This window comes from Paramisgurnus dabryanus, chromosome 4 (genome assembly GCF_030506205.2).
Source record: "Paramisgurnus dabryanus chromosome 4, PD_genome_1.1, whole genome shotgun sequence".
Lineage (NCBI taxonomy): Eukaryota > Metazoa > Chordata > Actinopteri > Cypriniformes > Cobitidae > Paramisgurnus > Paramisgurnus dabryanus.
In genome coordinates, this window is record NC_133340.1 from 31,502,879 (window position 1) to 31,522,050 (window position 19,172).

A 19,172-nucleotide genomic window follows, 5' to 3' on the forward strand; every position below is an offset into this window, starting at 1 on the left:
TTTTCGTCGCGGATGGGAGCCGCTGTGATGCGTAGGAATCGGGTAGCTTGTTCATTAGCGCCACCGGATGTACCGTATGAATGGGGGGCAGGCAGAGTTTATTTGGATCTCTGAGTGAGGTGATAATTGGAGTAGTAATGATGGGTAATGGAGGGGAACCTCATATTTACTGTCAACCAGCTGGCCCTGTCGCCACTGTTTGTGATATGCACAAATCTGCCGAAACGAGACTGGGGCTCCGTTCGATCGACTTGACTGTAAAACGAGTCAGATTTTTATATAGTGAACTGGTAAACTTTTGAATTTTCTGTGGACGTGAATGAATGATATTAAAAATGAAAAATGTATTGCCTTTACTTCTTCATACACAACTTCAAGTTCAAATGCAGCAGTTTATATTATTTAAAAGAAATGTTTTGTATTTAAAATCTTTTATCGCAATGCAATGAGTAAAATTTACTTTATAAAAAGTTACTTCATATATTAGGTAGGCTTGCAAATCTTTATCATTAAAATACATGCAAATAAGACAAAAGTTGGCATATAGTTAAAGTAACATATTTTGAATTAATGCAATGTAATGACATTCATTTTGGAGATGATTTGATGAGAAGTGGTTATTTTAGTAAACAATTTAAGATCTCCTCTGAAAATCTTTTTTTCTGTTTTCATACAGTCTTAAATTAATCTCATTGCTGACTTGGAGAAACAACTGACAATTTTATCTCTACAATCGCTTTTATTTTGGCAAACTTGGTCCGCATGTGGCTCCAAGAAAGACTTTCACAGTCCAATCAAGTCTTTGTAGATAAAATTAAGATGCGCCCTAGATGAATGTCCAGTTTTACCCACATAGAAACCAAGAAACCATTAGATAAAAAAATCTATTTCCTCGAGAGCCACCATTTTATAAAAAAAAAATCACTTTCGAGTGATAAATTTCATTAGTCTTTCCCACACACATACACACTTTAACCCAGCCACATTAAACAGGACAGGTTTAGACCTGTGCTCACTACAACCGCAGCACCAGCCAATTATAAGTCAGGGAGGCATGGATGCTGGAGTGTGTCGCCTAGCAACCGGGCAGGAGCGTAACGTAGGAGGCAGCAGTGAAGCCGGCTCGATCTGGCATCGTCTGTCCCTCTGTGCCACCAGCCAATTACGGCTCATACTGGCAGGGGAGGATGCAGTTGCCTGGCAACCAGGATGTTACATGATACATGTATGTACAAGTAGATATCTGTGCATGCAGGATTGAAAGCGCACGGACAAGGCTAGCGGTGTAAGCCGAAACCAGCGGCGATACCGAAGAATCATTCCCAATTATAGAGTCCCATTCGGAGACGCACCAGTTGCCTGGCAACTCCCCACCCCCATCACACATACACGACTCTCTCTCCATCTCTCTCTCCGAGCAGCCTTACAGGTGCCTGAGTCTCAGTTAATTACATTTTCTCAGTTAAACTGGAGACAGGGAGAGTCATTATGAGCTCGGGAGCTGATGCCCGCACCCGGCGAAAAGCCATTTTCTGCCCATCACCGCTCTCCAAGTTTTCCAAATCAGACTTTGTTATAATGGATCTTAAAGCGAGAGGTAAAGTGGAAATGATTGTCACAACTTTCCTCTCTTCACCTCCTCCGGAAAACTGTCTTATCTCATTCGCCATTCATAAAACGCTCCAGAGGGCAATGCCATTTCCATTCACTCCTTTCATTTTCTTTACAAATCTTAATTGCAGAGTTTGTCGAGGTAATAACGCCTCAAAAAAAGGGATTTCGCTAATTGCAAACAAACTGGTGAATCTTTTCGCTGCCGGATGTGACAGTGCTTGCTTTATTCGTTGACAAATGCAACATGGAAATTGCTGGAGAAGATTATGGCAAATATTGATCCTGTTTTAGCACCAATGAGAGGGCAATGATCAGGGAAGTTTAAGTTTTGTTGATTATACTGCAAAAAACTGCACATTCATGTAGTTTTTTGAGTAAATAAACACATTTCTACAAACTTTAAAATAAGAGACGGATAGTTAAGAAACATGAATTGCTTACACGCTGTATTTTGTTTCTTGCCCTTTTGAATTCGACTTGAATATCTAAAGTGACTTGTAACTTTATGGATTTTAACAGTATGTGTGTTCCCTGGAAATCGAACCCATGACCTTTACGGTGCACACGCAGTGTTCCACCAATTGAGCCACTTGGTTTCCACCTGCTAAAAATAATTTTCCCAGTCTAATCCTCACGTCATAATAAATATGCCTAAAATATTTTTAATGTGTCACACGGGAGCCTTTAGCATGCGGTATGTTTAAGTTCTGATCGGTGGGGATCCGCTCCGGTGCGTTAACTGGCGTAGAGCAGACGTAGGGAAATATACGGGCGAATACGTCTCATTCCGGCCAGTCTATCCATCATGGAGCAGTTATTCACTCGCCGGACAGCTTCGAGACAGCAGTCTGAGTGCTTTTGGATTGAGATCGAAGAGACAGAGAATTATTGCCGTTTCCCGCACCGTTCGGATTTGCTGAGAAAGTACTGTTGCAACCTTGAGAAAATGTTTGCGAGCGAGCGATGGGACAGGCAGGCTGCCATGATGACGGAAAAGTGCCATTAATTATTTCGGGTTTCGGTTATTGTGTGAAGTATGATACGGAAAACGACAAATGAATGTGACCGAGTTTTTCTGGCCGATATATATAGTGTCTTAAAAGCTGAGGTATGTAGTTTTTTTCTGTTATTAGAATACTTTATTGTATACCAGTTCAATATGCAGGGATAATTATTAATATTGATTTCCTGTTTGCGCAGTTATTTTATGTTTATTTTAAAAGTATAAATCGTAGCTTAACTCTCTGGGGTCAACCGCAAACTTTTTATTTTTCAATCACTCCGCAAAGAGACTTAGATTACTCTGCTGATTTTGTACATACATATATGTTTTATACTTAATTTAAAACATTAAAGTGTCTAGTTTGTTTTCTGTTCACTCCCTATAAAAACGGAATGTTGTGCTTTTCGCAAAATTAAGAATGGGTTGTGTTTATTTAAAAAAATCCAAAATGCAATTGGAACTTGTTAAGTGCATTTTATATTTCACTAGCCAAGAATCACGAATCGTATCAAATATTAGCACACCTTCTCTAAAACAGTCGTGCGTTTTGAAGCATCAATCACATCTGTAGCATGGATGAGTTAAATAACGATGGATGAGTAGCATGCTCGGGTTTATTGCTTAAAGGAATAATCCAAAAATCCCGATAATGTACTCACCCCCATGTCATCAAAGATGTTTATGATTTTCTTTGTTCAGTCAAGAAGAAATTAAATTTTTTGAGGAAAACATTCCAGGATTTTTCTCCACATAGTGGACCTTAAAGCCTGATTTATGGGCGTTCGTATGTTCTGCGCCGTAGTTATCCGTAGCCTGTGCGTAGCTCTGCGTAGCCTGACGTGCACCTCGCAAAAATATTAACAGCGCGTCAGATCTACTCGGACCACAAGCGCTGTGATTGGTCCACCAGAACCCCTCCCGTCAGGTAAAAAAACTGCGTCATAGGTATTTCCGTTTGTGACGGTGAAAACAAAGATGAGCCAAGTTGAGGAGTGATTTAACTCAAACTGCATCAAAAGTCGTTGTTTATTTACTTCCATCATTGCTGGTCTTCTCAAATTATACACAACAAGTTGCTGTTTCTTCTTCGTTTGTGGGTTAACTTGCCAAGCTTCTTCTTCTTTGACGTTCGCGGTGCCACTGTGGTTACACGCGTGGTTACTGCCTACCAGCGGTGTGTTTGCACGTCTACGCGGACAACAATGCAAAAGTATAAACGAAAACCGACGCGGAACCTACTCCGTCAACTTTTCCAAAGTTAAATCTTTTTTAACTCTCGACGCTCAGCGCTGAACACCGGAAAAAACGGTGAGCGCCGGCTTTTAGCACGGAAAAAATCAGCCAGCTGCTGGCTGTTTATGAAACGCAGCACTTCCATTGGAAACAATTGAAAACATGCGCCGCCCATGGGCATAAAAGCTTTGGTGTGCACGCCCCCTAAGTATTCCACAAGCACGTAGAAAGGTCACACTTGCAAACCATTTTAAACAATAAATTAACAAAAAGACATTTTTGTCAATTGGAACAGTAGTATGACATAAGTCATGCGTGACCTTTTGATGGGTAATATGTAGGGTCACGCTGGCGCATCACAAGGCTAATGCAAGTTGTGGTTTAAAAGTACATATTTTTTTGGCAAAAATGATAATTTCTCTAGATAAGACCCACATGCCTCTTTGGGATTGTTTAGAGCCCTTTGAAGCTGCAATTTTAAACTGCATTGAAATTGTAAACTGTTGAGGTCCACTAAAGTCCACTATATGGAGAAAAAACCTGGAATGTTTTGCTCAAAAACTTAATTTCTTCTCATTGAACAAAAAAAGACATAAACATCTTGGATGACATGAGGGTGAGTAAATTTTCAGTATTTTAATGATAGTGGAATAATCCTTTAAAATTAAGGTTTGTTTAAATCCCCAAACCAAACTATTAGCGGCAGTAGTGATGCTTCCCTTCCAACTCCAGTTAGCGTTTTCTAGACTTTCAATAAATCTAAACTGTCTGTCTGATCTGTATATTTGCGACAACACTTCAGCACAACACTTCAATACTTGTGTAAATCAGGCTCATGGGATGCAAATGTGTCAAGCGTAACAAAAACAGATTTTAGACGTAAAAGTTTGAGACTTTTTAACACGATAAACTACATACGTAAGGTCTACAGTATGCATTGTGAAAACATGCCTTGATTATTCATTTTCTTTTACATGTTACCAATTAAAAGAATAAAGGACGAAAACATTTACCAGTAAATAAATATCACCAACTGTACGTGCTTACCTGTGTGTGTCCTCTGGTGTGCCTTCAAGTGTGAGCTTTTAGTATAGACCTTCCGACAGCCGTTGAACTGGCAGCGATGGACTCTCTTCTTGTTTTCTGCCATCTCACCAGCTCCTATGGAGCAGGTCCCGCCCTGTTCCCCGTCGCTCTGCGCCCCGCTGTTTCCGTTCTGCGGAGAGAGGGGTACAGGATGGGCTGCCACCAGCTTGGCGGTGCTCAAGCCCACCTTTCGGGCAACCAGCTTGAGCGTGAGGGTCCCGTCAGGTGAGGCACTGAGGGTATGGGTGGGTTTGACCAGGTGACGACCCAGTTCCGGGGATGAGGGTGGTGTGAGAGACGTGACGGCGTTCAGCTGGGCAGCGTTGACCCCTAAGGTGATATCTGGAGATGTCACTTTAGTGGAGGAGGCAGAGATGGGTTCTTTACGTGGAGTAAGATGAGGAGGAGGTGGGCTAGGAGGGTCGTTCAGGCTGGGTAGGACAGGGTCTAAAAGATCTTCCTCGCTGTCTTCCTTCATAAACGACGGGGTGAGGAGGTCGTCTAGTTCCTCGTCGAAGAGATCGGAGAACCTTTTTGGTTCCGTCTGAAGGTAGCGCTCCAACTCCAAACACGTCTAGGGAAAAAGATACAGGTTGAATGTTTAAATGTTTCACTTTTCTTAAAGGTGAAATTTCACAAGACTGATGTCAAAAAACTCTTTGGTAACCCAAGAGTATATATGTGTAGTTGTAGCTCAAAATACCATATCATTTATTATAACATGTTAAAATTGCCACTTTGTAGGTGTGAGAAAAAATGTGTGTGTCCTTTTTAATTCAAATGAGCTGATATCTGCACTAAATGTCAGTGGCGTGGTTGGATAGTGCAGATTAAGGGGTGGTATTATCCCCTTTTGACATCACAAGTAGGGGTCGACCGATATGGATTTTTCAGTGCCGATACCGTTTTTTGTTTCATCAGCCTTAGCCGATGACCGATACAGGCTGCCGATTTTCTTGAGCCGATATCGCTTTTGCTCACTCAATTTACATCATAAAAATTACACAATGATGATGTCAAATGTTACAAGTCTCGCGCATTATGAAATAATATTACTTTTCTAAAGTAACGGGTAAAGTAACGCATTACTTTATAAATGTACACATTAATATTTGAGTTACTTTTTATTAAAGTAATGCGAGTTACTTTTCAGTTTAATTAATTCAATTTAAAAATAAAATAATGTACTGAATTAAACTGAAGATATTAACGTAGAATTATACACTCGTATGATGTGCGTATGATCAACTGTTAGACCGAGCTTTCGATGTTTTCATGGAAAGGTTGGTTGTTTTTAGTCACATGACCTGCAATCGCTTGCGGCTTCCAGCACTCTGTCTGTAATAATGCCGGAAAAAAAACGGCGAACACGGCAGCCACGTTTCTGCCGATACACATAAAACTCGCAAATATCGGCCCGATATATCGGCAGGCCGATATATCGGTCCATCACTAATCACAAAGGGAGCCAAATTTTAATGACCAATTTTTTACATGCTTGCAGAGGACGGTTTACCAAAACTAAGTTATTGGATTAATCTTTTTCACATTTTCTACGTTGATACAAGCACTGGGCACCCAGATTTTCATGATATGTCCCCCTTACATTCAAAGACAAGCATTGTGCTAATTGGACTAATTGGTCAAACACAAATTTGTCATGAATGACGCCCATATGTGACCCTGGACTATAAAACCAGTCAATTTTTTATTAGATTTAGATTTGTATATAATAAGTAAGCTTTCTATTGATGTATGGTTTGTTAGGATAGGACAATATTTGGAAGATATACAATTTAAAATCTAAAGGTGCAAAAAACTCAAAGTCACCAACAAAGATGTCCAAATGAAGTCCATACCAACACATATTACTAATGATATATACATTGGTAGGAAATTAACAAAATATGAAACATGATCTTTATTTAATATCCTTACATTATAAAAAAATCGATTATTTTGACCCATACAGTACAATGTATGTTGGCTATTGCTACAAATATATCTGTGCGACTCACAAATGTCAAAATCTATACATCAAAATTGAAAAGTTTAAGTTGATTTATACAAATAACACCATTATATCCGGTAGTCGATCAGTGTTTTTGGTCCTTTGTTTCTTTACAGTGTGTGGCTATTTAACTAAATGAACAAGCAATTAAAAAGAAAGATAAAATCGTTCGGCCCAAACTGCCTTGTTAGCGCTTCATGTAAAGAAATGCAATTTTGTTTTCACAGTAACCTCTTTCTGGACAGTTAACTGGCTACTGAGAGCGAGACTGCATATCATTTGCTTCAGCAGGTCTTCAGAAATAGATGGTTGCACTGTGATTGATTGCACAAGCCAGACTCGAGCTCTCTGGAGCTGAAGAAACAGACCTGCCCTGAATCGCTTGTTAAGAGTGCTTTATGTGGAGCAATACTGGCTCTTCAAACAGAACGAGAGAGAGAGAGAAAGAGAGAGAGACATCAGATTTGGATTATTCCATGTCGGATGGCTATAGTTACAGACTGGCATGCAGAATAACAGCGTAAATATAATATGATTATGTGTTTATGTCGTGAAAGCTGGGATTATCACATGTTGTTTAAAGGCAACATATATTTTTCTTGCTGTTGATTTAAATCGCCTGAGAAATGTCATAGAGTGCCCATTCGTTGACTAGCAGTCATTTTGATTCTCTTTATAATGTGTATTATTTATGCAGTACTGTGCAAAAGTTTTAAACCACTACGTCACCATTAGATTTGTCATTTTTGCAATGGTAAAAGGACCATATACTGTATGTGACCCTGGACCACAAAACCTGGACCACAAAACCTGTTATAAGGGTCAATGTTTTTAAATTAAGATTTATATATATGCAAAAGTTTTAAACCACTACGTCACCATTAGATTTGTCATTTTTGCAATGGTAAAAGGACCATATACTGTATGTGACCCTGGACCACAAAACCTGGACCACAAAACCTGTTATAAGGGTCAATGTTTTTAAATTAAGATTTATATACCATCTGAAAACTTAATAAATAAGCTTTCCATTGATGTATGTTGTTTGTTAAGATAGGACAATCTTTCGTCAAGATACAGCTAATTCAAAATTTGGAATCTGAGGGTGCAAAAAGATCAAAATATTGTGAAAATTGCCTTTTAAAGTTGTCCAAATGAGGTCCTTAGCAACACTACTATATTTTACTATATTTACAATAGGAAATAAAGAAATCTTCATAAAACATGACCTTTAATGACCTGTAATGATTTTTGATGATTTAAAAACCGATAATGTTGACCAATAAAATGTGTTGTTGACTATTGCTACAACCGTGTGACTTATGACCCACTGTAAAAAGTAAAAATTGGACCAACTTATTTTTTTTTTAAATTACTCAATTGGTACCGAGCCCCTAAGGTGACATTGGAGTAAAATAATCTAGGGTTTAGTTTCATGTGCTCACATGAAACTTATATGTGGTCACGAGAAACCTTCATATACAGAATTTTTTTGAAAAGGTTCATTTTGCGTGCTTATGTGAAACTATCGCGCACGCACGTAAAAGTGTAACTTTCACGTGTGCACACGAAAGTTTCACGTGAGCACGCGACAGTTTCACGTGAGCACGCGACAGTTTCACGTGAGCACGCGACAGTTTCACGTGAGCACGCGACAGTTTCACGTGAGCACGCGACAGTTTCACGTGAGCACGCGGCAGTTTCACGTGAGCACGCGGCAGTGTCACGTGAGCACGCGGCAGTTTTACGTGAGCACGCACTAGTTTCACGCACGCACGCAAAACTAAACTCGATAGTTTTACTTGCGCACTCGATAGTTTCATGGGAGCAGGCGATAGTTTCACGTGAGCATGCGACAGTTCCACGTGAGAACGCGACAGTTTCACGTGAGCACGAGACAGTTTCAAGTGAGTACGAGACAGTTTCACGTGAGCACGCGACAGTTTCACGTGAGCACGTGATAGGTTCACACGCGCACGCAAAACTAAACTCGATAGTTTTACTTGCGCACTCGATAGTTTCACTTGCGCACGCGATAGTTTCACGTGCGCATGCAAAAATAAACTTTATTTAATTTTTGCTCCATGTCCCCTTAGGGCCTCCGTAAATTGGTAACACCTAAAACTTTAAATAAAAAAATAAAGTTGAAATTGTTAAAATATTTAAGGTGTTACCAGCTCAAATCATTTAAAAAATATTTTTACCCCTCACCAAGTAAGAACATTTAAGTTGAATAAAAAAACCTTTAGATGTTAGGTGTTACCAATTGAGAGTTAATAAAATTTTTAATTTTTTCAGTAAGTCATAAGTCACACAGGTATAATTGTAGCAACAGCCAACAATACAATGTATGGGGCAACATTATCGATTTTTAAATTATTAAAATTTTTTAGGTTATTAATAAATCATTAGGTTATTTTCTATTGTAAATATATTTTAAAAAGTATTTATAAGTAGTAATATGTGTTGCTAAGGACTTAATTTGGACAACTTTAAAGTAGTATTTTTTCCTTTTTAAGTAAAAGTTGTATTTTTTTTTTGGTGGCTTTGTGGTCCTGGGTCACATATTCTTCTTAGTCTGTTTATTAGAAAACAGCCAGAAAATACAGGAAATGTGTATGTAATATTAAAAACCTCTTAAACATATATTAAACGAAATCTTAATTTCTAATCAAATGACTTCAGTCTCTTCAAAAGAGTTCAAGATGTTGCCTCTTTGTTCCGGGTTTTTAAAATTGCGTGTACATTATTCCTGTATTTTCAGCTTGTATCTTAATAAAGAAAGGGAAAAATGAATATGCATGATCATTAAAACTTTGCTAAACAAAACGGATGGTGGTGGCCTAAGACTTTTACACAATACTGTATGCATTATAAAATGCTGCTTTGCTCCTATTGGTTTTTCATTAGAGGGCTAAAGCAGTCGCATGAGAAGCTCAAGATCCATTCGATCCGCCACTGGCCGCGTCACATAATTTTGATCCATGGTACAAGTAACCACATTCATATTTTTGCATTTGGCTGATGCTTTCATACAAATTGATTTCGAGTGCATTACAATGTATACATTTCATCTGCAAGGGATCGAAGCCACAACCTTAGCACTCTTACGCAATACTCTACCAAATGAGCTACATCAACACTCCAACCAGATTAACACTACTGCAAAACTTCATCTTGTTGTCTCTTTTAATAGCTGTTTTACACATCTATTTGTGCAAAAGCAATAACAGTAAGATAAAACGTTATGCCAATTTTTATTATGTGTGATGTTTTTCATTACGTGACCCACACCTTTTACAAATGATAAAAAGCAGTAACCTATCTCATCTCAGACAAACCGGCCTCTGGCTATAAATGTCTCTGGTTTGAATCATGACGGTGGATCGTCGCCGCTTCTGTTGCTAGGCAATATTGTTTCCTTGTCATTTTATGAAAAGAACGTGTGCTGTTTTCTCGGCGTTTAAAGCATTTTAATGTCAGCACTGAACTCGAAGGTTTCGTGAGAGTCAGGTAGCGGAGTAAGCTAAATTTGTATTACCCGAGACGTCACTCAGCATTTAGTCCTACGAATATCTAAACGCTTTAAAGCGTGTGGCATTTATCACCAACAGAAATGTTCAATATTGATCTTTTTAGTGCAGCGGGACAGCTCCAAACCATATGGTGGAGAAATCTCTTTTAAAAAATTAAAATATTTGTATTTCTATAAATCTGTTGATCTCTCTTTTACAGAAACATGAGCGGCTTCTCTCCGTGTCCTGATCTGACGGGCAATTATTCATTTTAATGAAGCAGTGATGTTGAGTGTGTATATCTGTGCATGTTTCTGAACTAAATCCCAACCAATGACATTTAAAAGCTTTCACTCAGCACGCCAGGAGTGTGCTGTATGGGACCTTTGGACACACGTCGACACGGCAGGGATTGATTTTGTACCGTGCTGCAGGGGTTCAGCGGTCCAGCGTGTCATGCCCGCCCATGTTAAACCATCACACGTATGACAGAAACCCAAGCAGACAGGGTTCTGGGGTGCAGACGGGATGCGGCAGACAGAAAGGTGCAAGTATGTGTGCGCTTGTGTCGGTGAAAGGGATAGATTTTTTGGGAGATGTGGAAGAAAGCGACCTGCGGCCATGTTTTTTTTTCATTTCTCAGTCTCGTTTTTTTTGCTCATCACTCTTTCCCTCGCACCTCCCCCTCGTGGGCCCAGAGGCAGTGACATTCAGGGATATTATTACTTAAAATGGCAGCAATGCGTGTACTGCAGAGCTCGGGTCGCATTGAACGGCCCGATGCCAATCAGTTAGAAAACACGGCAATAAAAAGATTCTCTGCAGATTTGCAATCTCCGACAATTTGGATGTTTAATCAAAACTCAACGGCCCGCTTTTGTCATAAAATAGGCAATAAAAAGAAAGAGCGTCATTCAGTTGCCCAACAGATGGCTTGAATTTCATGTCATATTCCCTGTGTGGGTCACACCTGATCTGCAAGAGGCTACAACATAAAACAAACCACAAATTCTGACTCAAGGTCATTTACCGTCTTTTGAAATCCATCACTATTTGCTATTTACATGGATGATATGGGTTGGTTATGAATGGGTTGCCACAATCAAAAATCTCAAATGTTTGAAAGTATTGCTTTTTTATCATATTACTTGCTGCATTTCCATTAAAGATTTGCGCAAAACATAAACATTTGCGCAAAATAAAAGAGTTATTTTTTAAATGTCGAAAACGGTCACAAAATGACAGCGTTTCCATAAACCAGTGTTATGCGACTAAAAAGTAATTTTGTTGTCTCGCGATTAGTAATTATGAAAACCATGGTGACGGTAATGACTTTTTTACGATGCCACGCAGGCTGACATGAGGATGACATCAAAATATCGCAAGAGTGACTTTAAAGCATACATGGCAGTCAAATCCCGAATCATTGTTGCGGCATTTTCATGTCATACGCTTGACATGATTAGTCGAACACACCTCTTCTGTCTTTTCCTCCAATTAAACATACAGCGCAATATTTAAAGAATGATAAAGTGATTTTTACGCTCGCACATCAGATGAACTCTTTGGTTTTGCGATATATTCCTTTTTTTTAAATGTCTGAAAAACCAATTCACCTGAGTGTAAAAACTTTTTTGCAATATATGCGAGTTTATGCGAAATTGCATTGGGTGCATTTTCAATTCGCCATTTCAATTTGCGCAACTTGAAGGTAATAAAATGCAGCTATTGTTCAGTCCCTCCAGAAAAACGTGATTATGCGATCGCATGATTTAATGCATAATCAGCCAAAGTCCGTATATTTATGCGGGGGACACATTTTTCAAATACGCCACACCTTCGCAGCATAAATTGCAGATTTCCGTGTGCAAAATATGCGGGGCTTGCATGATTTCATAATCCCCGCATTTTCGTAGCAAAAATCACATATATCTTAGCAGAAATTTGAAAAATGTTGCATTTAACTCACACAAGCGCAGCCATGCCCCCTTTTGCCATAGGAACGTTTTGAAGTGACGTGATTATGTGACGTGAACATCATTGAAAAGCTGCAAAAGCTGAAAATGGCAAGTTCCCGCAATTTTATTGCAAAAAAAATGCATAAATATCCCGCATATTCCATCACATTTTTTAAGAAAATGTGCCGCAAGATCAAGGATTTTTTCCGCAACAATCCCAAAAAAAAACCTCCGCGTTGACTGATTGTTTAATACAAAAGACACTTAAGGCCATAAATTATTGTGATTATACCACAGTTTACAGATTTTGAAAATAAAAACCTATAAAGGAACCAGTTATGTCGATTGCCACAAAAAATATAATTTAATACCAACTAGGGCTGCACAATATATTGTTTCAGTACCGACACTGCAATGTATGCATCTTTAATAGTTGCATCGCAGAACACGCATTGCATTTTTTTAATTCAAAAGATTAATTAAACGGCAGAGAAAAATCAAAGATTCAATAACATTCACCTTGCAAAAGACATTGTGATAACAAATAATATGTATCATAAAGAATCTAGTCTCTTGACGAGAGGTATGTTATACCATCACCCAACTATTTTACTTGCGTTGCCATCCCAGATCTGTACAAGAAATTCAAGGCAGAAGTAAATTCCTATCAAACAGTGCTTTTCAAGTCCAGTGGTGAAGTCATCCAGTATGTCTCACATCGCAAAAAAACTAAATAATGCAAGTCAGCCCCCCCATGCAAAAGAAAGGTTCTGTGGATGTTAAAGGTTCTTAATGGAACCATACAGTCCTTTATTTTTAAGATGGTATAAATAGTAAGCAAAGATATAGAGAGATAAATGTATAAATAAAGTGATAAAAATATCAACTCCAAACCAGATTTACACAGCATGAAAATACAACAGTATCTGATGTCATTGTGCGAGTGAAGACCCCCTGTCGGCATCTCGCACCACGTCGCGGAATGAGCGACTGTCAAACATTGTAAGGTTTAAACTGATAAAGTGAGTCATCTGTGACGTGCCCTGCAGCGAGCGCAGCTGAGAATATGAGAGCGAGAAACACAAGGCCCTTAACTGTCAGTCACGTAGGTGCCCTTTTTTCTGACGCCCGTCCATCTCTGATGATTTGTGACCTGTTCCTTGCCGTGAGTGCGACGTCGATCTATTATCTGTAAAGGGGCAAACCTGGCACGGGGTCAGTCGTTATGACAGCGACGTTGACACATCTGCCTCCTATAGTCGAACCCGCTGCGCAGTTATCTTTTCTGCATCTGTGCACCTGTGACAACACATTCTTTCCTCCTCTGTCCCAGCACGCCCTCTAGCCACCGAAACTCTGTCACGGCAGCGCCCCGACGTTTTACGGCCGCCATAAACCGAGCGATGGGTGAGCGTAATGTGAAACGGGTACTGCTCCCATTTTATTAAGTTTGATATAAGATAATCTGATTTGAAAAATGAGTTGAAGATACCCCCATACGATCACCCCCCTGCGCTCAGCGGGGATACCGTGCCAATTAGCATCGAAATGCAACTTCCCCGCAGTTGACAGAGAGCAAAGCTAATAAACCAAGCTGGTTATAAAAATGAATGAGGAGCCCTAGAAGAAACGCAGATCAAATGCAAACAGATGTTAAGCGATTTGACAGAGAAATGCTCTATTAATTTTTGGGAGATGATTTAGCGTCACCCGTTCGAAGCCAAAGGCCGCTGGCAGCAGAAAGGCAACAAGCTCTCTGAAAACCGAGGAACGGGGTTATTTGTCAGGTCAGGTTGTTGATCGCCATGTCTGTACATTTGTCAAAAGTTCAGAGAGTGGAAAATATGCTGGCCTGTTTCTCTGCGGCAGGTACCTGAGCGCAATGGGTTTCCAATTTCAACAATGGGAAAATTTTGTGCTGGGGCATCTGAGGTCTCCCTATCGACCTCCGTTCAAGACCACGTGCACTTAAAGAGACATTGGCTATGGTGGCATATTGCCTATTCTTTAGGAGTATGTGAAACAGTATCAAACATTTGAAAGGTAGCATACTACGCTGTTGACCTCACCACACTGCATGCTTTATTGAGCATTTAATCAATTTTCATTATGTATTAGGCATATGCATTCTTCTTCTTAAGTAATTTATACCGCATTTAAGGGACCATACTGTAAATAATTTGCCGGTATGTGTGAGCCATATGAGAAATTATAGTATTATTTAGCATTTTTTTCTAATAAAATTTAGCAAATGCATTATGCATGTGCCATGTGGGATACAGGTTGCAAACTAATGAGAGACAATAAAAAGTGAGATATTCATAGCTGGTGTAATTTTAAATATGCATTTATTATTATTTTGTATATTTTTTCTACAGCTTTTCAATGCTACAAAGTATTTAACCTTTAAAAGTCATTTTAATGATCATTTAAATGGAAAATAATACCAAACAATTTGGGCAAATTAGCTTTGGAGTTTTTGGAGTGATTAATGTCTTCAATAATGAATGCTGCTGAAAAGGAGGCCAAGCATCGTCTGGTTGTTTACGGCACATTTAAAATGCATACATAGTTTTCTATTAGCTTAACTTTTTTCATGTTTTACCAGGTTTTTCCGCAGCACTTTGCAGTTTGGGTGGCCCGCCTTAACTGGGAAACCCTACCGCCTAACGCCACGCGCACCACATTGCCTTAATTAGCTCATCCAAAAAAAAAAAAAAAATGCTGCAAAAAGGCAAGCAAGCGGGCATGCACGCCACACGGCCGAAATGAGACAGGCGTCCGGACCGTCACTGTCTGGAGGATAACTAGCCAGTTGATAAAACATCTCGGAGAATAGTTTTTACAATCTTCGCGCTATCTTACATCGTTCGCCAGACGTTATACAACATATGCTTTAGTTTGTGTTTATTAACCCTTAGTTTCACTTCATCATGCAGCTATTCCCGTATGTGTTCATTTTTCTGTCATAGTTTCTTCAAAATTAAGTTTTAATTGAGTGTTTAAAAAAATTATCACGCCCCTTTGATTGCCACGCCCCTCGCATAATCCCTACCACCTTAACTACCAAATTTTCTGCGGGAAACCCTGTTTACCGTTTCCTTAGGATGAAGTGTTGATGATGTTACATTAGCTGGGTTTCCATCACCCAGATTGTAGGTGCATTTTGAAGTATCGCATAAGAAATGAGTGATGGAAACCCCAAATTTTGAATATAAATCCCTTAATTTGCAAAAATGTTTTCTTTTTGCGGTCACATTTGCCGAATAAATTCTGTTGCAGAGAACATTAAACTCACGAAACTGACTGTCTAGCTGTTTCCGCTGTCGTTGTCTTTACCGTACATGGGGTTTGACGTCGTTGCAATGCCCCACAGCATTCAATAACAAAGAAGCCTGACCAAAAGAGCTATTTTGTTCTTTTAGATATACCCACACTGACTCCAGATATCCACTTACTCCAATGACACCCTCCTGACGGATGGGCTCAGAATTGAAACTCATACAGCCCGTTCTCCGATCGGCCATTGATCTGTAATGTAAGACTTGGCTAAAGGGAGAGGGGGCGACACAAATGACCACCTGCCGGTGCTTTGATTCAGGAGGGGACCGGCCAGCTGGCGGCACCCAGAGACACAATCCCCCTTCAGGCCGCGGACGATCGATAGGATGGGAATGATGGGGCCGGGCGTGATCTCATCAACACTGGCCCTCGCAACTCCCATTTACAGCCTCGCCAGGCGGCGCCTAAAAATAACCCACATCTCATCTGTGGTAAGCCTGCACACACACACATTCACACGTAGTCTTAGGCAAACGCAGGAGATGCAGAAGTCAGACAACATTGATGTCAGGCTCCAATGTGGTTGAGAAAAAGGAGCATTTGAAATTAGCTTTCATTCTAATGGAAGATAAGATAAAACAAATAAATTATACTTTATATGTCATGTCGGTATTGTGTTTATTGTATAACTTTTTTAAATTTAGTTTTTGACTTGAACAAACTTCAGATGACCAGAACTGTTTCTACTTTGCATCCTGTCAGAGATTTCACTGCATTGGCATGTAAACGCTCGCATTATCTGCACGCCGCTGTTAGCTGAATGCAGACTAATGCTTCCTGACATTTTTAAGTAACCGTAAAGGCAAAGCTTGGCCTTGTGAAATGTATCCGGTAGAGGCCTGTTGACGCAAGCATTAACAGCACCATGTGCATTGGGGAGCAAAATAATGGCACCAGATAAAGATGTAAATGTGTCCGTTGAGGACGTTCATCATCTTGTTGATATATGAACCTGTCCTTTTCCAAACACAGCGTTTGGCATCACGGCATATATAACGGGAGCGGGAAGGGTAACGGCTTAATTAAGCATGCTTATTAGGCTACCTTTGCGTACGGGATCTGTTCGGTTACGGTTTTATCGGAGATGCTTGCCGCAGCTTGTTTAAAGGTGCTAGGGGTACGGTGTGCCCTGCGTTTGGAGTCTGATAACCAGGCAGCGACAGTATAACAGATATGACATAACGGCAATTAAAAAATCACACTCGCGCAGAAGCCCTGGCACATTTTTACAAGCCGTAGGCAAATAAAGCGCTCAAAGTGTTTGTGTCTCTCCTGAGCCTTAGCGCTAATCTTACGTTTGCGCTTAAGGGGAAAGGCGGTGTAATTAGCAATAAACTGGCTCTCTGATGTACGTGGATCAATCAGCGCTAGACCATTTGAAGCCAGTTTTACTGTCGGAGGAAGGAACGCAATTAGGTATTCCCAATGCTACATATTTTCAATATCAGTCAGTGGGACTTAAAGAAGCTGTAGTTTGGGGTCACGTCCATCGACCCCAATCTGACGTGTTTTTAAAGGGCGTTCATGTAGGACATGTTTTTGCTTTCAAAGCAAGCACAGAGGTCTAGAAATGAGTTTTTCAGATCTGATTCGTGTTTATTTAACAATTTTTAGCTAATGATAGAAGCAATTTAATATGTGACGATGCAATGGCCGATTGACGTATTTTCAGACTTTTGTTTATGACCTTTATTATATTTAAAAAATAAAACCACAAATAAATATTGAAAAAAGTTATTTTGACCAGTTTTCTAGCGCTTTCAAGAAATGTGAACCGCTAAACTTTATTTATTACCATAATTGTCATCTAAATCTTCCAGGTCAACGCAAATAAAATGCAATAATTATAATTAGCACTTTTGTAAAAAAAGTTTTTATTTCTTTAAATTATTTTATTTAATAAGCATATTAAATAAAATAACTTTGTATTTGGTTTATCTGAAAACAAGTATATAAATTTTTTTTTTTGTTTTTTATTTATTTGTTAAAAATACAGAAAAAATGGAGGCAAAATCTTCCAGGTCAAAGCAAATAAAATGCAATATTTATAGTTAGCATTTTTGTACAAAAAGTTTTTATTTGCTTAAATAATTTTTTATATTTTAATAAGCATATTAACTAAAATAACTTTGTATTTGGTTTATCTGAAAACAAATATATAAAACATTATTGTTTTTTATTTATTTGTTAAAAATACGAAGAGAAAAAAAATAGACGCAAAAGAACACTTCTTTCAGTATGATCATTGGCAGATATTCAGAAAATAGGTTATATAAACAATTATTGTCCTAAAATGTGTTGTTAGTGATAGCGTTTCAATATAGGACAAATTAAATCACACAACTGCTCGGAAAGAGTCTTCCTTGCCATTTTACTGTAGATGATTTACAGTATTTAACTTTGATGGATAAGCCAGAGCCCACTTCTGCGGCAGCAAGTCACCTCAATTCAACTACGAACTAGCCATTCGTCCGCCGTTTCAGCACAATGCACTGATAGTTATGTAGCGGTTTGCTGAAAACCCTGGGTTAGAGGTCACTGCATGGGTACAGACAGAGCCCCAGTCAGACACTTCATCAGCAAAACTATGTCAGGCGTGCAACTGCGCTTTGTGCACTCCGCAGCCCCAGCGCTCGCCGCATGCGTCAGGGCTATTGTGACTTTAATTGTCAGAGGGAGTTCATTTAAATATGAATTACTGTTGACATTTCTCTCTCAACGTTTCGAGAGAGCTAAAAGGGAGTGGGTGCTGTATTAATCCACAAAAACTTCCAGAGGGCCAAATCAGAACTTACAAAAAGGGAACATTAGATCCCGATTTAAACGGAAGTACTTAAATGTCAATCCAATATATTTTTTACTGATTTCTACGCAGTGATGGTTCTTGAATGAAAATAAAGGAGATAATCCGACCGACAGTGCCAGGATCCACTATCTTGCTTTAACAGGATTTGGCAGTTTATGAGTTCATGGGTTGGCTTTATGGGTCGCAGTCTGGCAATGCTACTTAATCTTTTCAAGATCCACCAAATTTCATTAAATAGCATTAGGTCTCAGCGTGAGTCTATTCATAGAGGGGGAGTTTAAGGGGGTGTAGCTCATATTTAAATGAGGGTTAACAGCTTGTTAACATACAAGGGGATGGGGGGTCTGCCCTGAGGATGAGGCGACCTGTTGTGGCACGAGGCAGTGGGTCTAATCCTTATAATGAGAACAATGTAAGGACCAGGCCAATGCTACAGAGGAAAATGGATGTATGTGGGATCTGTCTATCCATATTTTCTATAAATATCCTATCTAATCTATGTTTTAGTTATTAAAGATATCAAGGTTATAGTATGTTTAAGGATGATTTTATGTAGAAAACAGCAAATCACAAAAAATCACTCTAGCTGGGTTTTCATGGTCCT

The 19,172-nt window shown here is 39.3% G+C and overlaps 1 protein-coding gene across 1 annotated transcript in view; it reads right to left on the minus strand.

Moving 5' to 3' along the window:
* klf7a (Kruppel like factor 7a) overlaps window positions 1–19,172 on the minus strand; it is a 50,239-nt gene that overhangs the window by 14,730 nt on the left and 16,337 nt on the right. Inside the window, exon 2 of the mRNA XM_065254182.1 lies at window positions 4,898–5,510. Within this exon, the coding sequence (XP_065110254.1) occupies window positions 4,898–5,510 (613 nt within the window). The remainder of the gene's footprint in view (window positions 1–4,897; window positions 5,511–19,172) is intronic.